At 40.2% G+C, this 21,360-nt stretch overlaps 1 protein-coding gene across 1 annotated transcript in view; it reads left to right on the forward strand.

The window, feature by feature from the left end:
- The window catches only part of MTURN (maturin, neural progenitor differentiation regulator homolog), a 29,125-nt gene extending 12,337 nt beyond the window's left edge, over nucleotides 1–16,788 (forward strand). The window contains exon 3 of the mRNA XM_037836982.1: nucleotides 15,227–16,788. Coding sequence (XP_037692910.1) covers nucleotides 15,227–15,337 — 111 coding nt within the window. The 3' untranslated portion in view covers nucleotides 15,338–16,788. The remainder of the gene's footprint in view (nucleotides 1–15,226) is intronic.
- Nucleotides 16,789–21,360: the final 4,572 nt, after the last annotated feature.

Genomic DNA, 21,360 nt, shown 5'->3' on the forward strand with positions numbered 1-21,360 from the left:
GAGTGGAGGGCCAAGATCAGTCTGGAGGATCCCTGAATGATTAGCATGGAAGTTGGCCTCGGTTTTGGCCCTCTGGGCAGCAGTGCTTCCAGCCTCCCACCAGCATCCACCTGGACGTAATGAGCTAGTTTTTTTGTTTGTTCCTTCTGTGTGTGGGTGTCTTCTGATCTGGCAGATCCTTGAGGGCTTAGCATAGCCTCTAGCCTTGGTTGCAGCCCTTTCTGCATGCAGCCTACCAGTACTTAAAGACCTAGTGCACTTTTTCATTGAGTGGGTTTCTTCTTTCTCTCTCATGAAACAGAGGACCCAGCACAGATGCTAGTCTCAGTTTCTTACACTAGCACCTACAAGGACATGAAGAGCCAGAGTACCTCTTTTTTCTCTATTCTTTTCCTTTGTTTTCTTTTCTTTTTGTTGGTTATTTTTTTCTTTCTCTGTTTTATGTTTTTGGGACTGGCAGATTCCTGAGGGCTGAACAGGGACGCTGACCTAGGTTTTGGCCTCAAAAGCAGCAGCTTTCTTTTCTTCCACTCTCTTTCTTTCCATCCTTTTTTTTTTTTTTTTTTTTCCTTTTTCTTCTTGTTCTTAGTCTCGTGGACTGAAGAGTGTGAGGACTAGATTTCCAGATACTACAACATTATACTCAGAATGTCTGGTTCTCAACAAAAAATTACAAAACATACAAGAAGACAGAAAAGTATGACCCAATCACAGGAACAAAAGAATTTCATGTAATTCCAGAGTAAGTGCAGTCTCTGGAACTACTCAAAGTTCCATCAGAGATCTTAGAACAACTCTTACAAATAAGATCGATGAACTAAAGGAAAACATGGATAAAGAACTAAAGGAAATAAGAAAAACAATATATGAACAAAATGAGAATGAGATAGAAATTATGAAGAAAAGCCAAATGGAAATTTTGGAACTCAAAAATATAGTAATTAAAGTGAAAAATTTAATGTAGGGGTTCAAGAGCAGATTGGAGCGGCAGAAGAAAGGATCAGCAACTTAAAGACAGAGGAATTGAAATTGTTCAGGTTGAGGAGCGGAAAAAAAAAAGAATAGAGCCTGAGGAACCTGTAGGATCCACCAAGCATACCAATATATGCATCATAGGAGTCTCAGAAAGAAAAGAGAGAAATAGAGGGCCAGAAAAAAATATTCGAAGAAATAATGGCAAAAAACTTCCCAATTCTGGTGAAAGATGATATGAATATGCAAATCTAAGATGTTCAGCGAATGCCAAGCAGAATGAACCCAAACAGACCTACACCAAGACACATTATGTTGCAGCTATCCAATGCCAAGGACAAAGACAGAATCATAAAAAGAGCAAGAAAGAAGTGACATGTCACATATGAGAGATCCTTAATAAGGTTGATATCTGATTTATCAATAGAAACCATGGAGGCCAGAAGGCAGTTAGAGGACATATTGAATGTGCTGAAAGGAAAAAAAAAAACAAAAAAACCTTTATCTGAGAATAATATATCCAGCAAAGTTGTTCTTCAAAAATGAGGGAGAAATTAAGATATCTCCGGACAAACAAAAACTGAAGGAGTTCATTACCGCCAGACCTGCCTTACAGAAAATGCTAAAGGAAGACCTCTGTGTTGAAAGGAAAGGGCACTAGACAATATCTCAATTCTGAATGAAGAAATAAAGGTCTCCAGTGTAAGTTACCATATGGATAAATATATATGCCAGTATTAATGCCAGTATTATTTCATTCTTCATTTGTAATGCTGTCTTTTACTTCTTAGAAGGCTGAAAATTCAAATGCATAAAATACAAGTGTTAAATATTTGTTACTGGGAACACTGCATAAAGATGTAATTTGTGACTTGAATAACATGGTAAGAAGTAATGGAGGGATATAGGTACTGTGTGAGTTTAGGCTGTTGAAGTCAAGTTGGAATCCACAAACTAAATTGTATGCTAAATGTAATCCCCATGGTAACCATAAAATCTCTAGCAAATCTACACAAAAGGAAAGGGTAAGTGATTCAAATGGCTCATTACAAAAGATTAAACAAAAAGTAAAGGATTAATGGAGGAGAGAAGAGACAAAAGAGGTATAAGACTTACAAGAAACAGTTGACAAAATGGCAGAAAGAAATCTTGCTTTATCAGTAATTTCCCTAAAAGTAAATGGATTAAGCTCTCCAATTAAAAGGCAGAGGGTGGCAGAATGGATAAAGAAACATGATTCAACTGCATGCTTTTTTATAAGAGACACATCTTAGAGCCATAGTTACAATAGGTTGAAAGTTCAAGGATGGAAAAAAGTATTTCATGTAAATAGTATTCAAAAGAATGGGAGTGGCTATATCAATAGCAGACAAAATAGACCTATGTCAAAAACTATTACGAGAGACAAAGAAATTCATTATATTTTGATAAAGGGGTCAACAGGAAGATTTAACACTTATAAATTTGTATGCACCAACAGCAGAGTGGCAAAATATATGAAGCGGCCAGTGACAGCATTGAAGGGAGAAATAGACAGTGCTACAGTAATAGTTGAAGATTTCAATAGACCACTTTCAACACTGGATAGAATATCTAAACAGAAGACCAATAAGGAAATAGAGGACCTAAACAACACTATAAACCAACTAGATCTGTCATGTACAGAACACTTCCAAGAGCACAATACACATTCTTTCAGGTGCACACAGATTATTCTCTAGGAATAGACATATTTTAGGGCACAAGAGAAGTATAAATAAATTTTAAAATATATTGAAGTCATAAAAAGTAACCTCCGACTACAGCGGAATGAAGTTAGAAATCAATAACAAGGAAAACTGGAAAATTTACAATATGTGGAAATTGAATGGCACAATCATAAATAACTAGTGGGGTAAAGAAGAAATTACTAGGGAAATTAGAAAATACTTAGAGACAAATGAAAACAAAGACACAACATACCAAAACTTATGGGATGCAGTGCTCAGAGGGAAATTTATAGCTTTGAATGCCTACATTAAAAAGGAAGAAAGATCTCAAATTAATAAACATCTTGCGAAACAAGAGAAAATAAACCCAAAGTTAGTAGAAGAAAGGAAATAATTAAGATTAGAGTGGAGATAAATGAAATAGAAAACAGAAGAGCAACTGAGAGAGTGAACAAAACAGTTGGTTATTTGAAAATATCAATAACATTAACAAACAGTTGACTAACAAAGAAAAAGAGAAAAGATGCCAATAACTAAAATCAGAAAGGAAAATGGTAATATCACTACTGACCTTACATAAATAGAATTATTAGAGAATATTATGAACAATTATATGCCAATGAATTAGATAATCTAGAAGGAATGGAAAATTCCTAGAAATACATTAGTTACCCAAATTGATTCAACAAGCAAGAGAAAACATCAGCAAAACTATAGTAGGTATAGAAATTGAATCAATAATTAAAAACTTTCCACCAAAGAAAAGTCCAGGAACACCTTCCATGGTGAATTCTGCCATACATTTAAGGATGAATTAATACCAGTCCTTTTCTCAAACTTTTCCAAATTGTTTAAGAAGAGGGAACACTTGCTAATTCATTTTATGAGACCAGCATTACTCTTATACCAAAGCCTGGTGAAAACATCACAAGAAAAGAAAATTATAGACTAATTTCTTTTATGAATATAGATGCAAAAATCCTTAACAAAATACTAGCATATTGAATCCAGTGGAATATTTGAAAGATTATGCACTGTAACCAAGTGGGATTCATCCCCAGAATGCAAGGGTGTTTCAACATACAAAAATCAATGTAATATGCTTCATAAATAGAATGAAAGGAAAAAACCCCACATGATTATCTCAGTAGACTCAGAAAGGACGTTTGACAAAATCCAGCACCCTTTCTTGATAAAACACTCAAAAAGGGAGGAATAGTATGGAACTTGATCAACATGATAAAGGTCACTTATGAAAAACCCACAGTTAACATCATTCTTAATGGTGAGAGTCTAAAGCTCCCTGCACCGCCAAGATCAGGAACAAGACAATATTGTACTAGAAGTTCTTACCAGAAAAAATAGGCAAGAAGAAGATATAAAAGTTATCTACATTGGAAAGGAAGAGGTAAAACTATCTCTATTTCAGAAGATATGATCTTTATATATTGAAAACCCAAAGGAATCCACAAGAAAACTGTTAGAACTAATAAATAAGCAAAGTGCAGGGTACAGGACCAACATGCAGAAAACATTTATGTTCCTGTACACTAGCAATGAACAATTGAAAGAGGAAATTAAGAATACAATTCCATTTATAATATCATCTAAAAGAATAAAATAACTAGGAATAAATTTAATGATACAAAAAACTTTTATTCTGAAAATTATAAAACACTGCTGAAAGAAATTAAAGAAGACCCAAATAAATAAGACAACCATGTTCTTGAATTGAAAGAGTTAACGTTGTATACATGTTACTATTACCCAAAGCAATATGCACATTCATTGCAGCCTTTTTTGCAGAAGTGGAGAAACTGATCCTCAAATTTCTGTGGAACTGCAAGGGATCCTGAATAGTCAAAACAAAATTGAAAAGGAACAGGATTGGAGGACTTATACTTCCTGATTTCAAATTGTATTACAAAGGCAAAGTAATCAAAACAGCATGGTACTGACAGAAAGATAGGCAAATAGATCAGTGAAACAGAATTGAAAATCCAGAAATAGATCCACATAACTGTGGCTAATTGTTTTTTGACAAGGGTGCAAAGTACATGTAGTGGGGAAATAATAGTCTCTTCAATGAATGGTTTTGGAAAAATTGTATATCCATATGCAGAAGAATGGAATAAAAACACTACCTCACACCATATACAAAAATCAACTCAAAACGTATCAAGGATGTACATATAAAAGCTAAAACTAGGGGCAAATCTTCATGACTTAGGACTTGGCAGTGGGTTCTTAGATATGACACTAAAAGCAGGAGCAACAAAAGAAAAGTAAGTAAATTTGATTTCATCAAAATTAAAAACTCTTATGCATTGAAGGAAGTTATCAAGAAAGTAAAAGGACAGCCTACAGAATGGGGGGAAATAGTTTCAAACCATATAACAGATAAGGGCTTATTATCCAGAATATTTAAAGAGCTCCTGCAACTCAACAACAAAAAGACAAACAACCCAATTTCAAATTGGGCAAAGGACTTGAATAGGTATTTTCCAGAGATGATATACAAATGACTAGTAAACACATGAAAACATGCTCAGCATCATTAGCCATGAGGAAAATGTATCTTAAAACCACAATGAGATACCACTTAACACTCACAAGAACAGCTATTATTTTAAAAGACGGGAAATAAGTGTTGGAGAGGACACAGAGAAACTGGAACTCTAGTGCATTGTTGGTGGAATGTAAAGTGGTGCGGCTGCTATGGAAAGCAATATAGTGGTTCCTCAAAAAGTTAAAGTGTAAAATTACCGTTTTCCCCAGCAATCCCACTTCTAGGTAGATACCCAAAGAAAGTGAAAGGGTTGCAAACAGATAATTCTACAACAATGTTTATGGCTGCATTATTCACAATACCCAAAAGTTGGAAACAACCCAAGTGCCCATCAACAAACGAATGGATAAACAAAATGTGGTACGTACACAACGGAATATTACTCGACCATAATAAAAAATGAAGTTATGAGACATACAACAATACACATAAGAACAAAAATTGTATGCTATCTCTTATAAGAGGTGACTAGAAATAGCAAATTCTCAGAGATAGAAAGCAGATTAGAGGTTACCAGGGGAGAGGAGAAAGGAGAGTGTTAAAGAAAAAAAAAGAAGAACAAGGGGCTAGTGTATCTGAAGTGGAGGGAGAGATGGGGAGTAGTGAGAGATGAGTTAGAGGAATAACTGGGAACTTTGCAGGTCACAGGAAGGACGTGGGCTTTTACTCTGCTATGGTGGGGAGCCACTGGCAGTGTTGGAGCAGAAGAGTGATGTGAGATGACCTAATATTTCAAAAGATGCTCTCTGGAGATTGTGCTGAGAATGACTGTAAGGAGGAGGGTAGAAGCAGGGGGACCTGTGTGTGGGCCATTGGTCTCATTCAGGTAAGAGACGATGGTAGTTTGCACCGGGATAGTCATAGTGGAGATCAGATTCTGAGAAGGGTCGGATTCTGGGTTTGTTTTGAAAGGAGAACTAACAGGACTTGCTGGTGGATCAGAACTGAGGTGTAAGAAAGAGAGAAGACAAGGATGACTCCGGAGTTGTTTGCCTGAGCAAAGAAGGGACTGGAGTTGTCATTTACTGAGATAGGAAAGGCTGCAGGAGGAAAAGTTTGGGGGTGATACCATCAAGAGCTTGAATTTACACATACCGATATTTGAAATACATGTTCTACATCCAAGTGGAGATATGAAGTTAGGCAAGTTTTTAAAAATTTTGTCCCCCCAGTTCTTAACCGAAAAAATATCAATTAGAAACGATAATCCCTTTGCAGCTCAGAGGAGTTCCATTCATTAGCCAGTCAGCTGGTTCTCTTTATGTGGTTCTCTTTACATGGATATCATCTATGGAGAAGCAAAGTACATGCAGAATTGGCTTAACTGGAGAAGCTAAGCTCCAGCCAGAATTTGTTTTGCTGTTTTTATATTTTGTTTTGTTTTTGTTATTTTACCAAGTCTGTGGTTGTATTTTTGGCAACAAGATAGTCACATGTAAATGGGGGAAAAAAAATGCAGTCCCCAAGTTCCAGATGCATAGCTAAAGGCGATCAGATTGGTTGAATGTTTTCTTTTGGATCATCCTATTGTGTGTCACAGAGAAACACAGATTTGATTTAATGTTAGGCTTCCAGATCTTGTTTCTAAAGCATGGCCTTCGGTTTGGGGCAGGGACGGTTACCCCCTAAGATGAGGGAGCCTTGACCCCCTGTTTTACTTTCTTGACTGCTAACACATACCATATGGATTGGCTTACACAATGGAAATTTATTGGCTCTTAGCTTTGAGGCTAGGAAAAGTGAAAAATCAGGAGGCAGGAAGGTGATGCTTTTTCCCCAGAGGCTGCCAACAATATTTGGTGCTTGGCTTTTCTGTCACATGGCAGCATGCACATGGCAGGGTCTTCTTTCTTTTCTGGGTTCCGTTGATTTCCAGCTTCTTGCTGCTCCCCGTGGTTGTGTCTCCATCTCACTTTCTCTCTGTTTATAAAGGACTCCAGTAATCCGGATTAAAGCCAGCCTGATTCAGTGGGCCACACCTTAACTGAAGTAACCTCTTGAAGAGATCTTATTTACAGTGGGTCTGCACCCACCAGAAAGCAAACCAAGGCAAGAATATGTCCAAACTGGGGTACAGGATTCAATCCGCCACACCCCCACTTCTGGGGAAAGTTTTTAAATGCTGGGGTGCCCTCAGGCTGGGCCTTCGTGCCCCTCAGGGAAAGGCTGGGAAGGAGGTTCCTTCTGGGGGTTAGTGAAGGCAAAATGTTTCCCAGCTTTGGGTTTCTCTCAGTCAGGACGTGCCCCAGATTGGATGAGAGAGGAGTGTTATAAACTTGAATAAAGGACTGCTGGAGATCAGTGGGGATACTTTTACCCTCTCCATCTCCACTGAATAGTGTGTTTCTTCCAAGTGGTGCTATTTTTTGTTTTATATTAGAAAGGTTTTTATTCAGAAATAAGAAACAGGAAAGGGTTTTGTTATTCTCGTCATGGTTGAAAGTGTTTGTTGAAGAAGTGCATACCCAAATGCTGCAAGGTGATCGAGTAGATAAAACTTCAGCACATCATTTCCCTTAAAATGTATGGTAATCTGATCAATTTAGGCAGCTGCTCTTTGTTTACAGTGGAAAACCCACAGGGAAAATGTGTTTGCCTTCATTGGCTTTGAATCCTTGTTTTCCCTGCCATCCCATCACCAGCCCCTGCCCTGTCTGTCAGGAGCTGTCTGCTGTCTGTGGGGCCCTCGGTCAGGCAGATCCAGTTAACTTTGTGGAAGCTTGTGCACACCCATGTGCATGGGCCAAAAGAGTCCAGTTATCGCTCAGCCCTGCTGGGCAGCCCTCAAGGCCGAGACCACGTCCATGGAGCGCTCAGTATCTTTCAGCATAGAGACTTTGGAGATAGCGTTTTTTCCCCTTCCTCTTGCTCCCCTGCCCCCAACTGAAACAGTCAATATCACTCTCAAAGTTCCCTTCGAAGAAATTTGTTGTTGGATTTGAAGAGAAAACAACGGTTTTTGTTTTTTTTCTTTTTCACCATCTTACTCCTTCTCTTTTTCCTCTGCTATTTCACATTGTCAGTAAAGTCTGTTGTCTTTTATCTGCCAAAGGACTGAAGGGTGAGGGACAGGACACAGAATGCCTAGGTTTTGCCCTCAAGGAACTGACTCCCTAGTAGGAGAGACAGACACATATGTGTACAGATGAATCCCATGTTCAGAACAGTGTTTGTTTTGGTCCAGATGCTCTACAGATGCCGTGCATAGCAAGTGAAGTAGGCCCATTCCCTCTCTGGTTTCGCAGCTTTGCTGGTTCTTTGGGGAAATGTTTTCCAAGAGAATGTTTGTGAGCATCTGCTCCAGGATATCATTTGCACTGTCTTAACCCAGTTATGCAGACTCAAGGTACTACTACAATGATAAGGAGTCAAAGCAGGCTGCCTGGCTTCACTTCCCAGCTCTGCCACCTGATAGCCGTGAGACCTTAGAAAAGTTACTCACCCTCTCTGTTTCTCATTTTGTCACTTGTAAAATGAGGAAACTAATAACAATACTTACCTCCGGGTTGCCATAAAGATGACCTTAGGCAGTTCTTGCTGTGTACTCAGTACTGTGCATTATACATGGTGAGCACTCAGTCAGTGTCAGCATCAGTGATGTCAGGATGGGAACGCGGGGCAAAAACTGTTGAGAAGTGAGCAGGGCTTAATGAAACCTTTTGTGGGACTTGTATATTTTTGGTGGAGAGAGAAAACAATTTGCAAAGTGGTTTCAAAACATACTTAATAGAAACATCTGGCTAAGATAAGGTATTTTAAAAAGGTATTGGAAAGGGGGAGTAGCCAAAAGTTTATTAACATTGATTTTGGCAAAATAATAACCATTTATTACCTAATCCATACAACCCACTGTGCTAGATGCTAGGATACAAGGAGGATAAGCAGTTACTTTTCTGCCACCCAAAAGGGCAGAGCCTTCAGATGGCCAGATAAAGAACCTCTGGGTTATGGGTGATTTTTATTTTCTTCTTTTCTGTATTTTAAAAATCTCCCAGGCTTAACAGAAAACATTTATAATCAGAAAATGCGTTGGTTTTTTTGAAGAAGCAGTTCAGTTTATACAAAGAGGTGCTGGGAGTGTTGGTTGTCAGAGGGCTCACTGTGGGATGAAGTGCTAGGTGATGCTCAAGAGAGGAGGGAAGGCCACAGAACAAGTCCAGGAAGGGCCCACCTTGGTCCCTTGGCTCAGGGAGTCCTGCGAGGTGTCCCCAGGTTGTACGTCAGCCCTGTGCTGGCCTGTTGTGCTTCCATGCTGTGTGGCTTCGAGCAGGTTGTACAACCTCTGTGTCCCCACCTTAGAATGAGGGTAATAGCTGTTTCACGCTCTTGTCGATCTGTGGGAGCTTCAAAATCAGACAGAACACAGAGGGCTGTCAGAATCTAGCCACAATGCTGTCAAAATCCAGCCACAGTGCTGAGTGTAGTTTCAATTTCTGGCTCATACCTGGTGTTCAGGAAATGTTTATTAGATGAATAAATGACTGTGGATGAAGCTGTCCAGTTTCCCTCCTAGAGCGACCCCCATGCTGCCTCACTCAGGTAGCCTCCTACCCTGCTAATGATGATGTGTCAGAGAGGAATGATTTTTACCAAGTTACCTTCCTTCCTGCTGGAATTTCGTATCCAAATGGTACAGGTATGCAAATGATAGTGCCCAGCAGGCCACTGCTGCCCTCCTCAAGCAGGCAGGTTTATCCATGAATCTAGTCTCGGCTTCAGAGACACCAGTCAATAGCTGTGATAAATGTGAATTGGATAATCTTTGGAGACCTATATTTTTCTTGTTTGCATGACCCTTGGTTGACAGTTGATGGTCATCTCATGATTGAATTAGATAATATAGTAGCTATGGCTGTCAATTATGATAGTCATGCCACTCATTTTTCCCTCAAAAAAATTTTTTATCTTTCCCTTAGTGACAACTGACAGACTTACTCCTGCTCAAAAAAACAGTTCACAAGAAAAGAGATAGCCTGCTATTTCCAATTTATCTGAAGACTAAACCTTATCTCCACCCTTTGAAATTCTCTCAAGGTTGTATAATATAACAAGGAAGTACTGTTTTCCTAGAGTATTATTCTTCCCATTACCAGCCCTGGTAGACAGTAGGGCCAGGAGGCACCTGTTGCTATTAAGTTGTGTCCAGTGTTTTGGTTGACGTTGCTTTGATGGCTCAACATGGAGTTAGGTCTCAGGTCCCCGTGGTTTCTCACATCTGTTTGACTCCTGGCTTTGCTGCTTACTGAGCAGCTTTGGGTTGCTGTGTGACTCCACGTTTCTTCTTTCAAGAAGCAGAGACACTTCTGCCAGAAAAATCCCCTACTTCTAGCTCACCAGCATGAGCAAGCTTGATTTCCCACTACTGACTGGAGCCCCAGGGATTACCCCCACAGGGAAACCCTTTGTGGCCCAGCAAAAGGCCTCTTCTTGCTTCTGCTTGTGTAACCTGGTCAAGAGCCTGGAAAAAGGGAAAGAATCCACCTGTGGGAAGCTGCCCTCCCTGCCTCCCCACAGGTCAGAAAGTCTTACAAGAAGAGATCTTGTACCCACAACTGAATGTGACAGATCAAGTTTATTTGGGCTTTTATTTTTTTACTCATGTTGTGAACATTGAAATTCTTGTCTTTTTTTAAATATGGCCCCTAAAAGTAGGACCCTACTACTCTTACCATTCCATGCCCTTTTAGCAGTAAATTGCATTTGGTTCCTATGTCCATCTTGCTGCCTACTTCACGTTTGCCTGGTATCGAGAATGCAAACTGACCGGTATCCCTTCATGGGTTTCTGGGTACCATCAGCATCTTGGATCATTAAGATAAATGGTGTCACATTCTCCAAATATTTTAGTTTCTTGTTATCCAGAGTGTGGCCTTCACTGAGGAGCTTGTTAGAAATGAAGAATCTCAGGCCTCATCTGCAACCCACTGAATCAGTTTTCATTTTAACAAGATCCCAGGATGAATCATATACAGTCAAGCATGAGAATGGCTGCTTTGAAGGATCCTTGAGAAGGAGCCACAGGGCACTTGCTGGATCACCAGTTGACTATGCTCCTCCAGGTGTAGATCTCCTCCCTTTATGAAGGTGCTCCTCCAGGGTGTAGACCTCCTCGCTTTCCTTTATGAAGATGCCCTAATTCATGGGACTGAGAGAGCGCCACCTAGACAGCAGATGCCAGATGCCAGCTAAACATGCCGAAAGTTGTTTATAGTATTTTCCAGAAGACCTGGAGTTAGTCCTACAGATAACTCATACTCTTTTGGGTTTGAAGGACTTTAATTCTCAAGAGCTGGCAGCTCCTCCTTCCCAGCTCAGCCCTGTTTACATGGGTGGGCCCTAGCAGTTCTTTGTGGTCATAGGTTCCTCAAAGGAAGCTTATGGATAGCAAGATACTGGAAATGCTATTGTCCACAGTGAGCATAAAAACTTTTTTCTAGTCAACTGAAAAAACTTTTTACTGAAATAGGAATAACATAAATATATCAGGCCCTTCAGATATTTTGGCCCATCTCCTTTTTCCAAATATGAAGTGTGGGTGCAATAAAAGCAAGGACTCCAGGATTCCTACCAGCCAGTTTGTACTCCTGTCTCTGATACATCGTCTTGACTGTTGAAAATTTGCATCCAGAAGTTAAACTTTGATTTGTCCATCATAGATGGGAGTGGAGGACAGAGGCAGAAATGCTAGATGATTACGTATCTGTGTGATAGCCTTTGAAATTCCAGGCAAATTCCAGTTCTAGTACTTATTCTACTCTATGACTGTGTCTCCAAATTGGACATATTCATAAATGTAGATATTAGCAATTGCAAATTGAATTTTTGGATTACCCAGTAGAAAACATTGAAACCTCTAGCTAATAGGAACAGCACTGACAGCTAGAAGGGACTCTCCTGGATGGTTTGGTAGTTGGATGTGTGAAGTCTGCAGTCAGATGGCCTGGATTTGAGTCCTGGCTCTGCTGCTTACTGGGCAACTCTGGGCAAATTATTTACTCTCTCTAAGCTTTATCAGTAAAATGGGGTTAATAATAGTACCTACCCCAGAGGATTATTGTGAGGGCAGAAGGAGCTAATATATGTAAAGCTGCTTAATACAATGCCTAGCAGATAGAGAGTTAACCAATATTATCTATTATTATGAAATCTGAAATCTGGTGAAACCATTTGGTTCAATGGAATGCTGACTACAAGCCTGAGAATCAAATTACGAAGCTAACAGAATTCAGTTTACCTCTTCTTGTTTCTTACAGTACTAATTAGCAGTGAGATGGTCCAAAACAAGCATGGCAGGAGAGAAGGAAAGCTGGGGCTGGAGGCAGTATACTGATGCAGCAGTAATTTCTCTTGAATAATTGAACTTACTGTGCTTTAAAAATGTCTTACATCTGAGAAGCACGATAAAATAACTAGGTGCATTTGTATAAAGATCTACAGTTTGCAGATCATGACCACATTGATTTTCTCATTTAATCTCCTTAGTTACTCTGTGAGGTAGAACATAAGTTGTGGTTCCTACTTTAAAGGTAAGGACCCTGAGGCTCAGCAAAGGCCTCCAGACTAACCTAAAGCCCCTGCTTCCCAGTCCCCAATTCCAGTGCCTTTTCCACACAGCCTCTCAATGAGATTGTAGACCTGCATTAAAATCCAGAATTGCTTGTGAAAGTCCGGGAGGCAATTGAGAACAGCTTATATTCTTTTCCCCCTTCTATAAGGGAAGGGAAGAACAGCTCTTGAAAGAGCAGTCAGAATACTTCTGGCAAAGGGAAAGGCCTCCCATGAAGCTAATGCCCTAGGACCTATAACTAGGTGCTTTGGATTCACATCTAAGGTAAGGTAGGAAGCTGGGAAGAGGAAACGGGTGCAATGGCCTCATGCCTGGCTGGCTGGATCCCCCTCTGCAAGCCACCCTAAGCTGAGGAGAGTGATCAGTGGTATTTACGGTTTGAGTTAGTGTGAATCACCTAAGTGTATTATGGAGATGAAGAATTGACGGCATGTCTCTTTAGGAGAAGGATGGCAAATGTAGATCCATGCCTCAACTTACCCAGGACAGTCTTTGCTAATTGACCATAATCTTCGCCCTTAAGCCTCAGAATCCTCCTGAGCCAGAGCTCCGACAGCTACTACCAATCAGATTTAAGTGAGAGAGAAACCATCAGCCATCCATCTGTTGGGGATATCTCTTCAGTGCAAGGAACACTTGTATTTATTGTTGAATTAATGCATTCTCTTTTGGAGTTTAGGTGATTCGGGAGTTCCTGGTGGTGGCAATAATGTTTTTATCTTACCAACTGTTTAAATGTTACTATGCATTTGACACTTTACACTTTGCTGTGTCCTTGAGCAGCTCTTCAAATAATCATTGAGCCCCAAAATAGGAATCACTTAGGTTCACTGTGACCAGCCATCTTCTCTCTGTATTTAGAGGCAAACGTCATCTTTTTTTACCAGCCCCTAAATTCTGGAAGGGGGACAGCAGCAAGAGAAAGGGGCTGCTCCTTTCTCCCAAGCACACACAGATTGGTATCCAGGCACACTGAGCTATGCTCTTCCTGCCCTTCCCCTGCAAGCTAACAGTGTCTCTCTTTGAGACCCCTGCCTGCAGTACACAAAGCTCTAGGGGAAAGCACATGTCTGCAGTTGACCATGTCCACTCTGGTGGGCCACATGTGTAGTATGGCCAGTAATGCTCAGCAGTTTACTGTCCTGAGTGTGTTCATAGGGCGCCATGAGGCCTGTAAGTTAGGTTGTGGTTGGAGAACTTCAGAGTAAAGACATTTTGACCAGGACTCTGCTTATCCTTTCATCATTGAAGCAGATGGGAGTGCGTGGGAGGAAGAAGGTAGCAGGATTCTACGGAGGCAGTGCAAAGTAGACAGAACGGTCTGTCTTATTTTAGTGTCATGATGTAGTTAGTTTTGGGGTCATTGGGGCCATTCAGTGAAGTTGCCTGACAGTAACCAACCAAGGGGCCATCATGTGAGAAAGTCCTTTGGTCACATGTGAGGGTCTGGGGAATGGATGCCTGGCTATTGCAGACAAGGACCAGTGCCGAAGGCCATGCTTTCTGCCAGCAGAAGAGACTTTTGCTCATATGGAGCAGGCCTAGCAAATGGCACTCACAGTTTCTAACCAAAGACCAGTCAGTGCTTTAAAAAATTGTTCAGTGTGAATTTATTTTGAAATTCCCTGAGGATAATTGTAGAGCATTTAGAGAATACAAAAAGATGAGGAAAAAGTTCCACTGTCCAAAAAAGATCTCTTAAAATTTGGATGTACTTCACTGAAATATTTTTTCTATGCATATGTGTATAAATTTTTAGAAAATCCTTATCATAATGAGAATGCAGTTTTTATCTTGCTTTTTTAAACACATATGGGCCTGTTTTTTGTATCATTAAATTTTTTTAAAATGTCATTTTTTTAGAAGATACATAAAATTCCATCTTATGGCTATATCATAATTTATTTAACCATTTGTTGTTGAATATTTTAGTAGTTTCCATGTTTTTAATAATTGTGTTATAAGTAAAGATAGTGCATGTTTTTTAGGGGAGAAAATAAAGTAGCAAATTGATTTTTGACATCTTGATTGGGACTGTCAATGTCATTCAACTTATATGATTGCTAACATCCCGGGTGTGTGTGTGTGTGCACGCATAGATAGTATATTTATTTTTTAGGCTTTTATAATATGCTTTGTGGTACCATGTTTTGATTCTTCAAAATAGAAAATCTCCAGGCCCTCCCAACAAAATCTAGCCCTTTGAGCAATGATCCATTGGAAGTATTGGTATTTCTTCCTAATACATTTATTGAAATAACTCTAGGAGTTGTTGACGCTTGTGGGAGAGCCTTATCTGCTGTTAAGTACTGTTCCCGTGCTGTTTAATTTAGATCAGTTGCCTTTGGTTGTCTTCCTGTCTGTGGTCCATTTGGCGCTCACAGCTGATTCTTGTCCTCTCCCCTGTAGTTGCTGGGGCTTCCTGATGCAGACGACGATGCGTTTGAAGAGTACAGTGCAGACGTGGAAGAGGAGGAGCCAGAGGCGGACCACCCTCAAATGGGGGTCAGTCAGCAGTAGAGCTCCGCGGGCTGGCACCTGAGAAGACGAGTGAGCCCCGCGGTTCCTAGGTGGGGTCACGTGCTCCTGGGTTAGCATTTTGCATTAGCACTTGGAAACAGGACACCTGGCTCCCAGCATCCAAATTAAAATGAAGTACCTTTTAACGACCACAAAATATCTGTGATGAGCTTTGCTCGGAAGTGACCTGAATTTTGCTCCTGCTTCAGTGGGGTTTCTATGGAGTTGTCTCAGTAGCCTTTGCCATTTTAAATTTAGAGTCCATTTTGTGGCTGACTATTCTCTTGAGTTTATGTTGAAGAATTAACATTTGCTAACTTGAATGTAGAGAACTCTGAATGTATTGAGGGTATGTTTTGAGTCCTCACTGGTGACCTTACTGAGGGGAAGCGTGGCAGAGAAGAAATGCAGTCTGCACTTTTTATGTAGCTTTTAAGTGTCCATAAGTGAAAAGTTTTGCTTATAAAGCGTGCATTTTAATATCTAGTCATTAAACCACACAAGTGCAAATACAAGGGCAGAAAAGGATAATCACTTGGCTTTGGATTAAGAGGGTAAGAGATGCAGAGCAGCCTTTGTTCAGGTGTTCTGCCACTACTAAATTACCTGGGTGTGTAGCAACTGGTTCATGGTTAGGTGTAAACATTTCTTGGGATGTTCAGTTATTTAAAAACAGGCTAAGTCCAAAGCCATTTTAAAAAAATTTAACAGTGGAAAATATAAATGAGATGAAAGACATAAATTACTGATTTCTTTAAAATGTTTATTTATAAACTGTCCCACATATGAAATAAAACATTTACCTTTTGTCTTTATAACGAGATGGCAACTTGTTAATTCATGAAAACATCCAGAATCCAAGTGCCACTTAAACTTTGAAGCCATAGATAGATACATTTAATAGAAAAATAAACTGAGATAAAACTTTTTGAAAATATGATGGAAACTCTTTTTACATTCTTCATCTGTCTTTTATTCTTTAAAAAATAAAATAGACAAGAAAAGGATCCCACTATATGATTTATTTAAAAATAGGAATCAGGTACTTCGAAGAAGCTAATTTCAGTGACTTCTCAAAGCAACATGAAAGTAGGAATCCTTTAATTGTGGATTGGCTTGGTTAAAAGGAGAAGTTTTAATAATCAAAACATTCAAGACAACTCACAGAAATAACTACTAAACTAACTAGAAACACTGCTGTCATCATGTAGCCAACAAATACTTACTGGGGAAATTCTAAAATGGAATCGTTTAAAACGCTCGTTTTCTTGGACCCTTCCCCAACTTGGGTTCTGATGCAGAATGCCTCTTTTACAACACTTGACCAAACGTAGCATCTGGGGCGGGAACGTGTTCAGCATGCCCACACATGCCTGTGAGATTGTTAGCGTTCTGAATTAAAAAAAAAAAAAAAATGCAGAGGCCACAGAGCTTATGGGAGTCTTGTATATCTTCCAGGCATGTCAGTGTAACCTGATTGTCTCAACAGTTTTCTGTTTTAATTGGTGCTGTGAGGAGTGTGGCTGGCTGTTCATGGTGAAACAATGGACTGCAGTTTTAAGTCATCGGGCTAAAATAACGTAGTGGTTTCCATCTGTGCTTCAGTACCCAAGTGTTTTCTTTTCTTGGAAGAACATATTAAAAGTTCATTTCAAGTAAAATGAATTTCCTTCAGAGTAGCCTTTAAAACGAAACTTAGTGTTTTATCAACATGAGGTGAGGTTATTCGGTGCTTTGTTGCTGCCTGGCCTGTCTGCTGACTGGCTCTGTTTATGAGCAAAAGTGATTGTGAGCTGTGAATTTTGTAGATATCACCCAGGTTTGGTAACCTCCATTTAAACATAACAGGCCATAAAAATGACTTCTGCAACTGAAATTAAGACGCTTGACTAGCTTGTTCCAATTGTAGGTAAACTGGAATTTTATACCTAAAGGCTTAAAATTTAAATTTGCATATGTCTGAAAATGCAGTGAACATTAATATAAAATGTATTTTATCAAAAAGTGTTTAGACTTTGACCAAATACATTTCTGTATTATTATGTTAATGTTCTCTGTTTATAAAAAGTGAGCTGAGAGAGACTCAGCCATTCATGGGGTAGATAAGAATTCTGGTCTTAGTTGCACCCCAGGGATAGGGGATAAAACCCCTGTGTGTTATTTATTTTCATGGTAAAACCCAAAACGCATTAGCAAATCTGGATCGTTTTCTCTAGGACATGCTTTTCTCTGATGTCTGCGTACCCCTCCCAGTGCTTCAGTCCCCACACACTCACTCCCACCCGCACTGTGGATACTAATAGCCCTGCATCGTTAGAGCTTGGACAGTGCAGAACTTTCTGGGGTCAGTGACATCAGGCAGCCTGTGATTTTTGTTATGGAAATTGTTTCATGGTTAGACAAGTTCCTGACCTTTCACAAATATATAAACACACTTACTGGGAGGCATTGTGGCTCAGTGGCAGGAGCATTGGACTGAGAATTAGGCGAGAGACCTGGGTTCTGGTCCTGACTGTCATTGACCATGTGACCTTGGGCAAGTCACTTACCTACCCTGTGAAACAAGGGCTGTTTGCCCTTCCAGCTTTAAACACTATACTTTTAGAACTGCCTTATGATGTGTGCGTGTGTATAAAAATAACAATCAAGGAAACCTGTAGGGAAACAAGAAGGAAATATATTTTGAATCTTGCCAAGATGCTGTCCTCAGGACCCTGGCCATGGGACTACGTTGGAACGTTTCTGCTGGTCTGTTAGTGTCCAGCCCTCTTGGGCATGATCCTAAGAGATTGTTGAAATTCTGTTCCTTAGATGATAGGGTAAATAAAGTGAGGTCCTGGAAGACAATGGAAAGGTCCTTGTCCCACATGTACATCCCCTGCCTGTAGAAGGCATAGAGTTTTTTGTGTGCCCTGACAGATTGAGGCTTTGGACGTGGTATAAGTTTTATATAACCAAAAGGGGAGATTTTGTGAAGAACAGCTGGAAAAGGGTGAAAGATGAATGCATACTTGTGCTTTTTTTCCCATCATATCATCCACTAGAGTGAGAATGAAAGTACAAGAATGAATGAGTGTGTGTGTGTATGAATGAGGGATGGGGAGAGATGACTGGTTGGTTGGTTGGTTGGTTGGTTGGTTGGTTGGTTGGCTTGTTGGCTGGTTGGCTGGTTGGTTGGTTGGCTGGTTGGCTGGCTGGCTGGTTGGTTGGTTGGTTGGTTGGTTGGTTGGCTGGTTGGTTGGTTGGTTGGTTGGTTGGTTGGTTGGTTGGTTGGTTGGTTGGGTGGTTGGTTGGTTGGTTGGTTGGTGGGTGGGTTGGTTGGTTGGTTGGTTGGTTGGTTGGTTGGTTGGTTGGTTGGTTGGTTGGTTTGTTCATTGGTTATCACTGTGGGCCAGTAGTGCAATCATGCCTATGATACAGGACCTTGATCCCGGATTTGAGTGTATCATGGAGACCTTTTCTTATAGCTACCTGGTTACTTTCCTCTGCATAATCATGCCAAGCAGACTTTGGTGGATCAGGAGTGAATTGCCAAGTGGGGAGTGAGATGAAACCCTGCACAACACCTGTCACACCAGGATTAAGTCACACCAAGGTGTCTTGCTTGTGTCCCTGAGGCCCAGAGCAGCACGTAATCTTTTTCTTCACATGATTGGAACATAGAAAGTCTTTCATTTAAGAATTCTCCCAGTGTCCTGGTGCCAGAATTTAGGTTTCCAGTGGACTTTAGTGAAAACTCTCCTCTGGTAGTTACTGTCATTTTTCATGTATAAACAGAAGCCATTCTCTAGCACAATTCTGTCTCTGAAGATTGTTTTTGTTTCCTAAGAGCACAAAGTACATGGACCTAAGGAAGCTGTGATACCGGGGCATCATGAGAATTTGTATTTTAGGAATCTGCCTTGCACATAAAATTCACAAGTTGGCAATCTGTGGCTTGAGCAATCTGATTTCCCATGACCTGAGAGGCATGTAGGACTAGGCAGTACTAATTTGGGATGGGTGGAGATGAATAAAGGAGAATGGGAAAGTTAGGTACTAACTCAAAAACAAAACAAAACAAAACAAAAAAGCTGAGATGTAAGGTGCAGGAAACCTGTTTCATGACCATCACACTAGAACCTGCTTTTTCAAAGGACTGACTGCATGTCAAGAGCTTTGTGATTTTGAAAATGCCTCCCAGCCAAGGAGACCAGAGGTGTTCTTTGAATCTGCAAGCTGCCAGCCAGAGCAGGCTCTCTTTGCAGGTGCTTTTAAATCCAAGAGAGGTTCCAGTCACACAGCAGGTAGAACATATACCAGACTTGGGCTAGTCTCCCTGGTAGCTACTGAGAAGGCCCTGGGTCAGCATTGCCAGCGGGCCAGGGCACAGAGCCCACCAAATCCTGCTTGCTTCAGGGTTGTAGAAAGAGCACAATTAAAACTCAAAAGGATCTCAAGTCCCTCTTCCCTTACTGAGTGTTAACTCCAAAGAGATGCCATTGCTGATTGCTTAGTCTTCAGAGTACCAGAGAAGCCTACAATTTTTTTGAATTAAAAAGTAATCCTCTTTCATAAAGACCTAATCAGTTATCTTGGCTTTGTGATAACCAGGTATGATGCAAAAGGCTGAAGTCTTTTAGATTTTATACAGAGTAATTCTAAAATGTGTCAGAATGCCAGTAGCATGTGGTGTCCATGGCAACATTGTGTCCACGGTAAAATAGCTATAGCTCATGCTCCTTGGGAAAACTGTTAAATAACATGTCACCTTTTATTTTTTTATTTAAAATTTGAATTACGCAGATAAAGGACCTACGAGCATTTCATGTTGGGAACCCCATTGAAAGCACTGAAAGGCCGAATAGGCACAAACACTTCAAGTTTGTGCCAGGCCACATAAAAATAAACATTTCATTTGCTTAGAAATGCATTCAAGTTGTTTGGTACCACAGAAAAAGCTGGCAGTCTCTTCTTTGTAAAAATGTGTTTTCCTTGTTCTTGGTTTTGCTTTGCTTTTGTTTCTCTAAGATTCATTTCTACTAAGTATCTTCTGCCATCAAGGCAGATGGAGATGCAGAGCGGTGCTCTGGACAGGTGTCCGCCTGTTAGAGGAGAAAGTAAATCTTCAGTTCTAGGGAAAAGCTGAGACTGTGATCCAGTCTTAAGTTGTGGATGAGAGCAAATGTAGGCATCTACATGAAGAGCAGAAGCAAGGAACAGGTTTGTTTTGTTGTTTTTTTTTTTAAGGCAAGAAATGTTTCATTTAGGGTGTGTATGCATTCTTTGCCTTTATATTTCCTTTCAAAGAAATCTCTTGTAAATTACAAAACTGTGAAATGGGTTGCCAAAAACCGTTGTGAGATGCTTTAAACGGTGTAAATCCTATATTGAACCCTGTCCACGTCTGCCCTCTCCTCCCTCCCCTGTGAGTGAGGAGCTCATCCAACAATGTAGTTACCCTACGCTTGCTATTAAAGAGCCTTCCAAACCCTGGTGATGTCTGCCTCTTTTATACTCCTCCACAACGCTTGGTCCTAAAGGACACCTAATGTGATCTATAAATGAGGAACAGGGAGTAAGGATCATTACCTAACTTTGTGGTCGAGGGGTGGGTGGCTGGGAAAGAGGGGGAGGAGGTGATTGCATAAAACATTGGTGTAGATTAACATGTTAATAATCTATGTGTTTTTGGACCCTAATATGTGTATTCGGATACTGTAGCTGGTTTTTAGTAATTTTCCGCTTTTCCTTTGATCTAGTACTTGAGTTTTGTTTGTGAGGACCCTTTAGTATCCCCCCTACCCTTTGTGGCCCCAATTAGAAATCTATATTCTCTGCCATTCTATGGATGACATGATACCAGTTCCCCACTACTTTCCTTCCAGTTACTGTTATTCACTAAACAATAGCATTTAAAGAGTAAGCCTGGCAGTTGGTGGTAAGTTCCATTACTTGAATAAGAAGAGCAAGTTTCTTTCCCCCAAATGACATTAGATTCTAGAGATTGACTTAATGGGCACAGCATAGAGGTTTGGGTTTAT

This window comes from Choloepus didactylus, chromosome 5, assembly GCF_015220235.1.
Source record: "Choloepus didactylus isolate mChoDid1 chromosome 5, mChoDid1.pri, whole genome shotgun sequence".
Classification (NCBI taxonomy): Eukaryota; Metazoa; Chordata; class Mammalia; order Pilosa; family Megalonychidae; genus Choloepus; species Choloepus didactylus.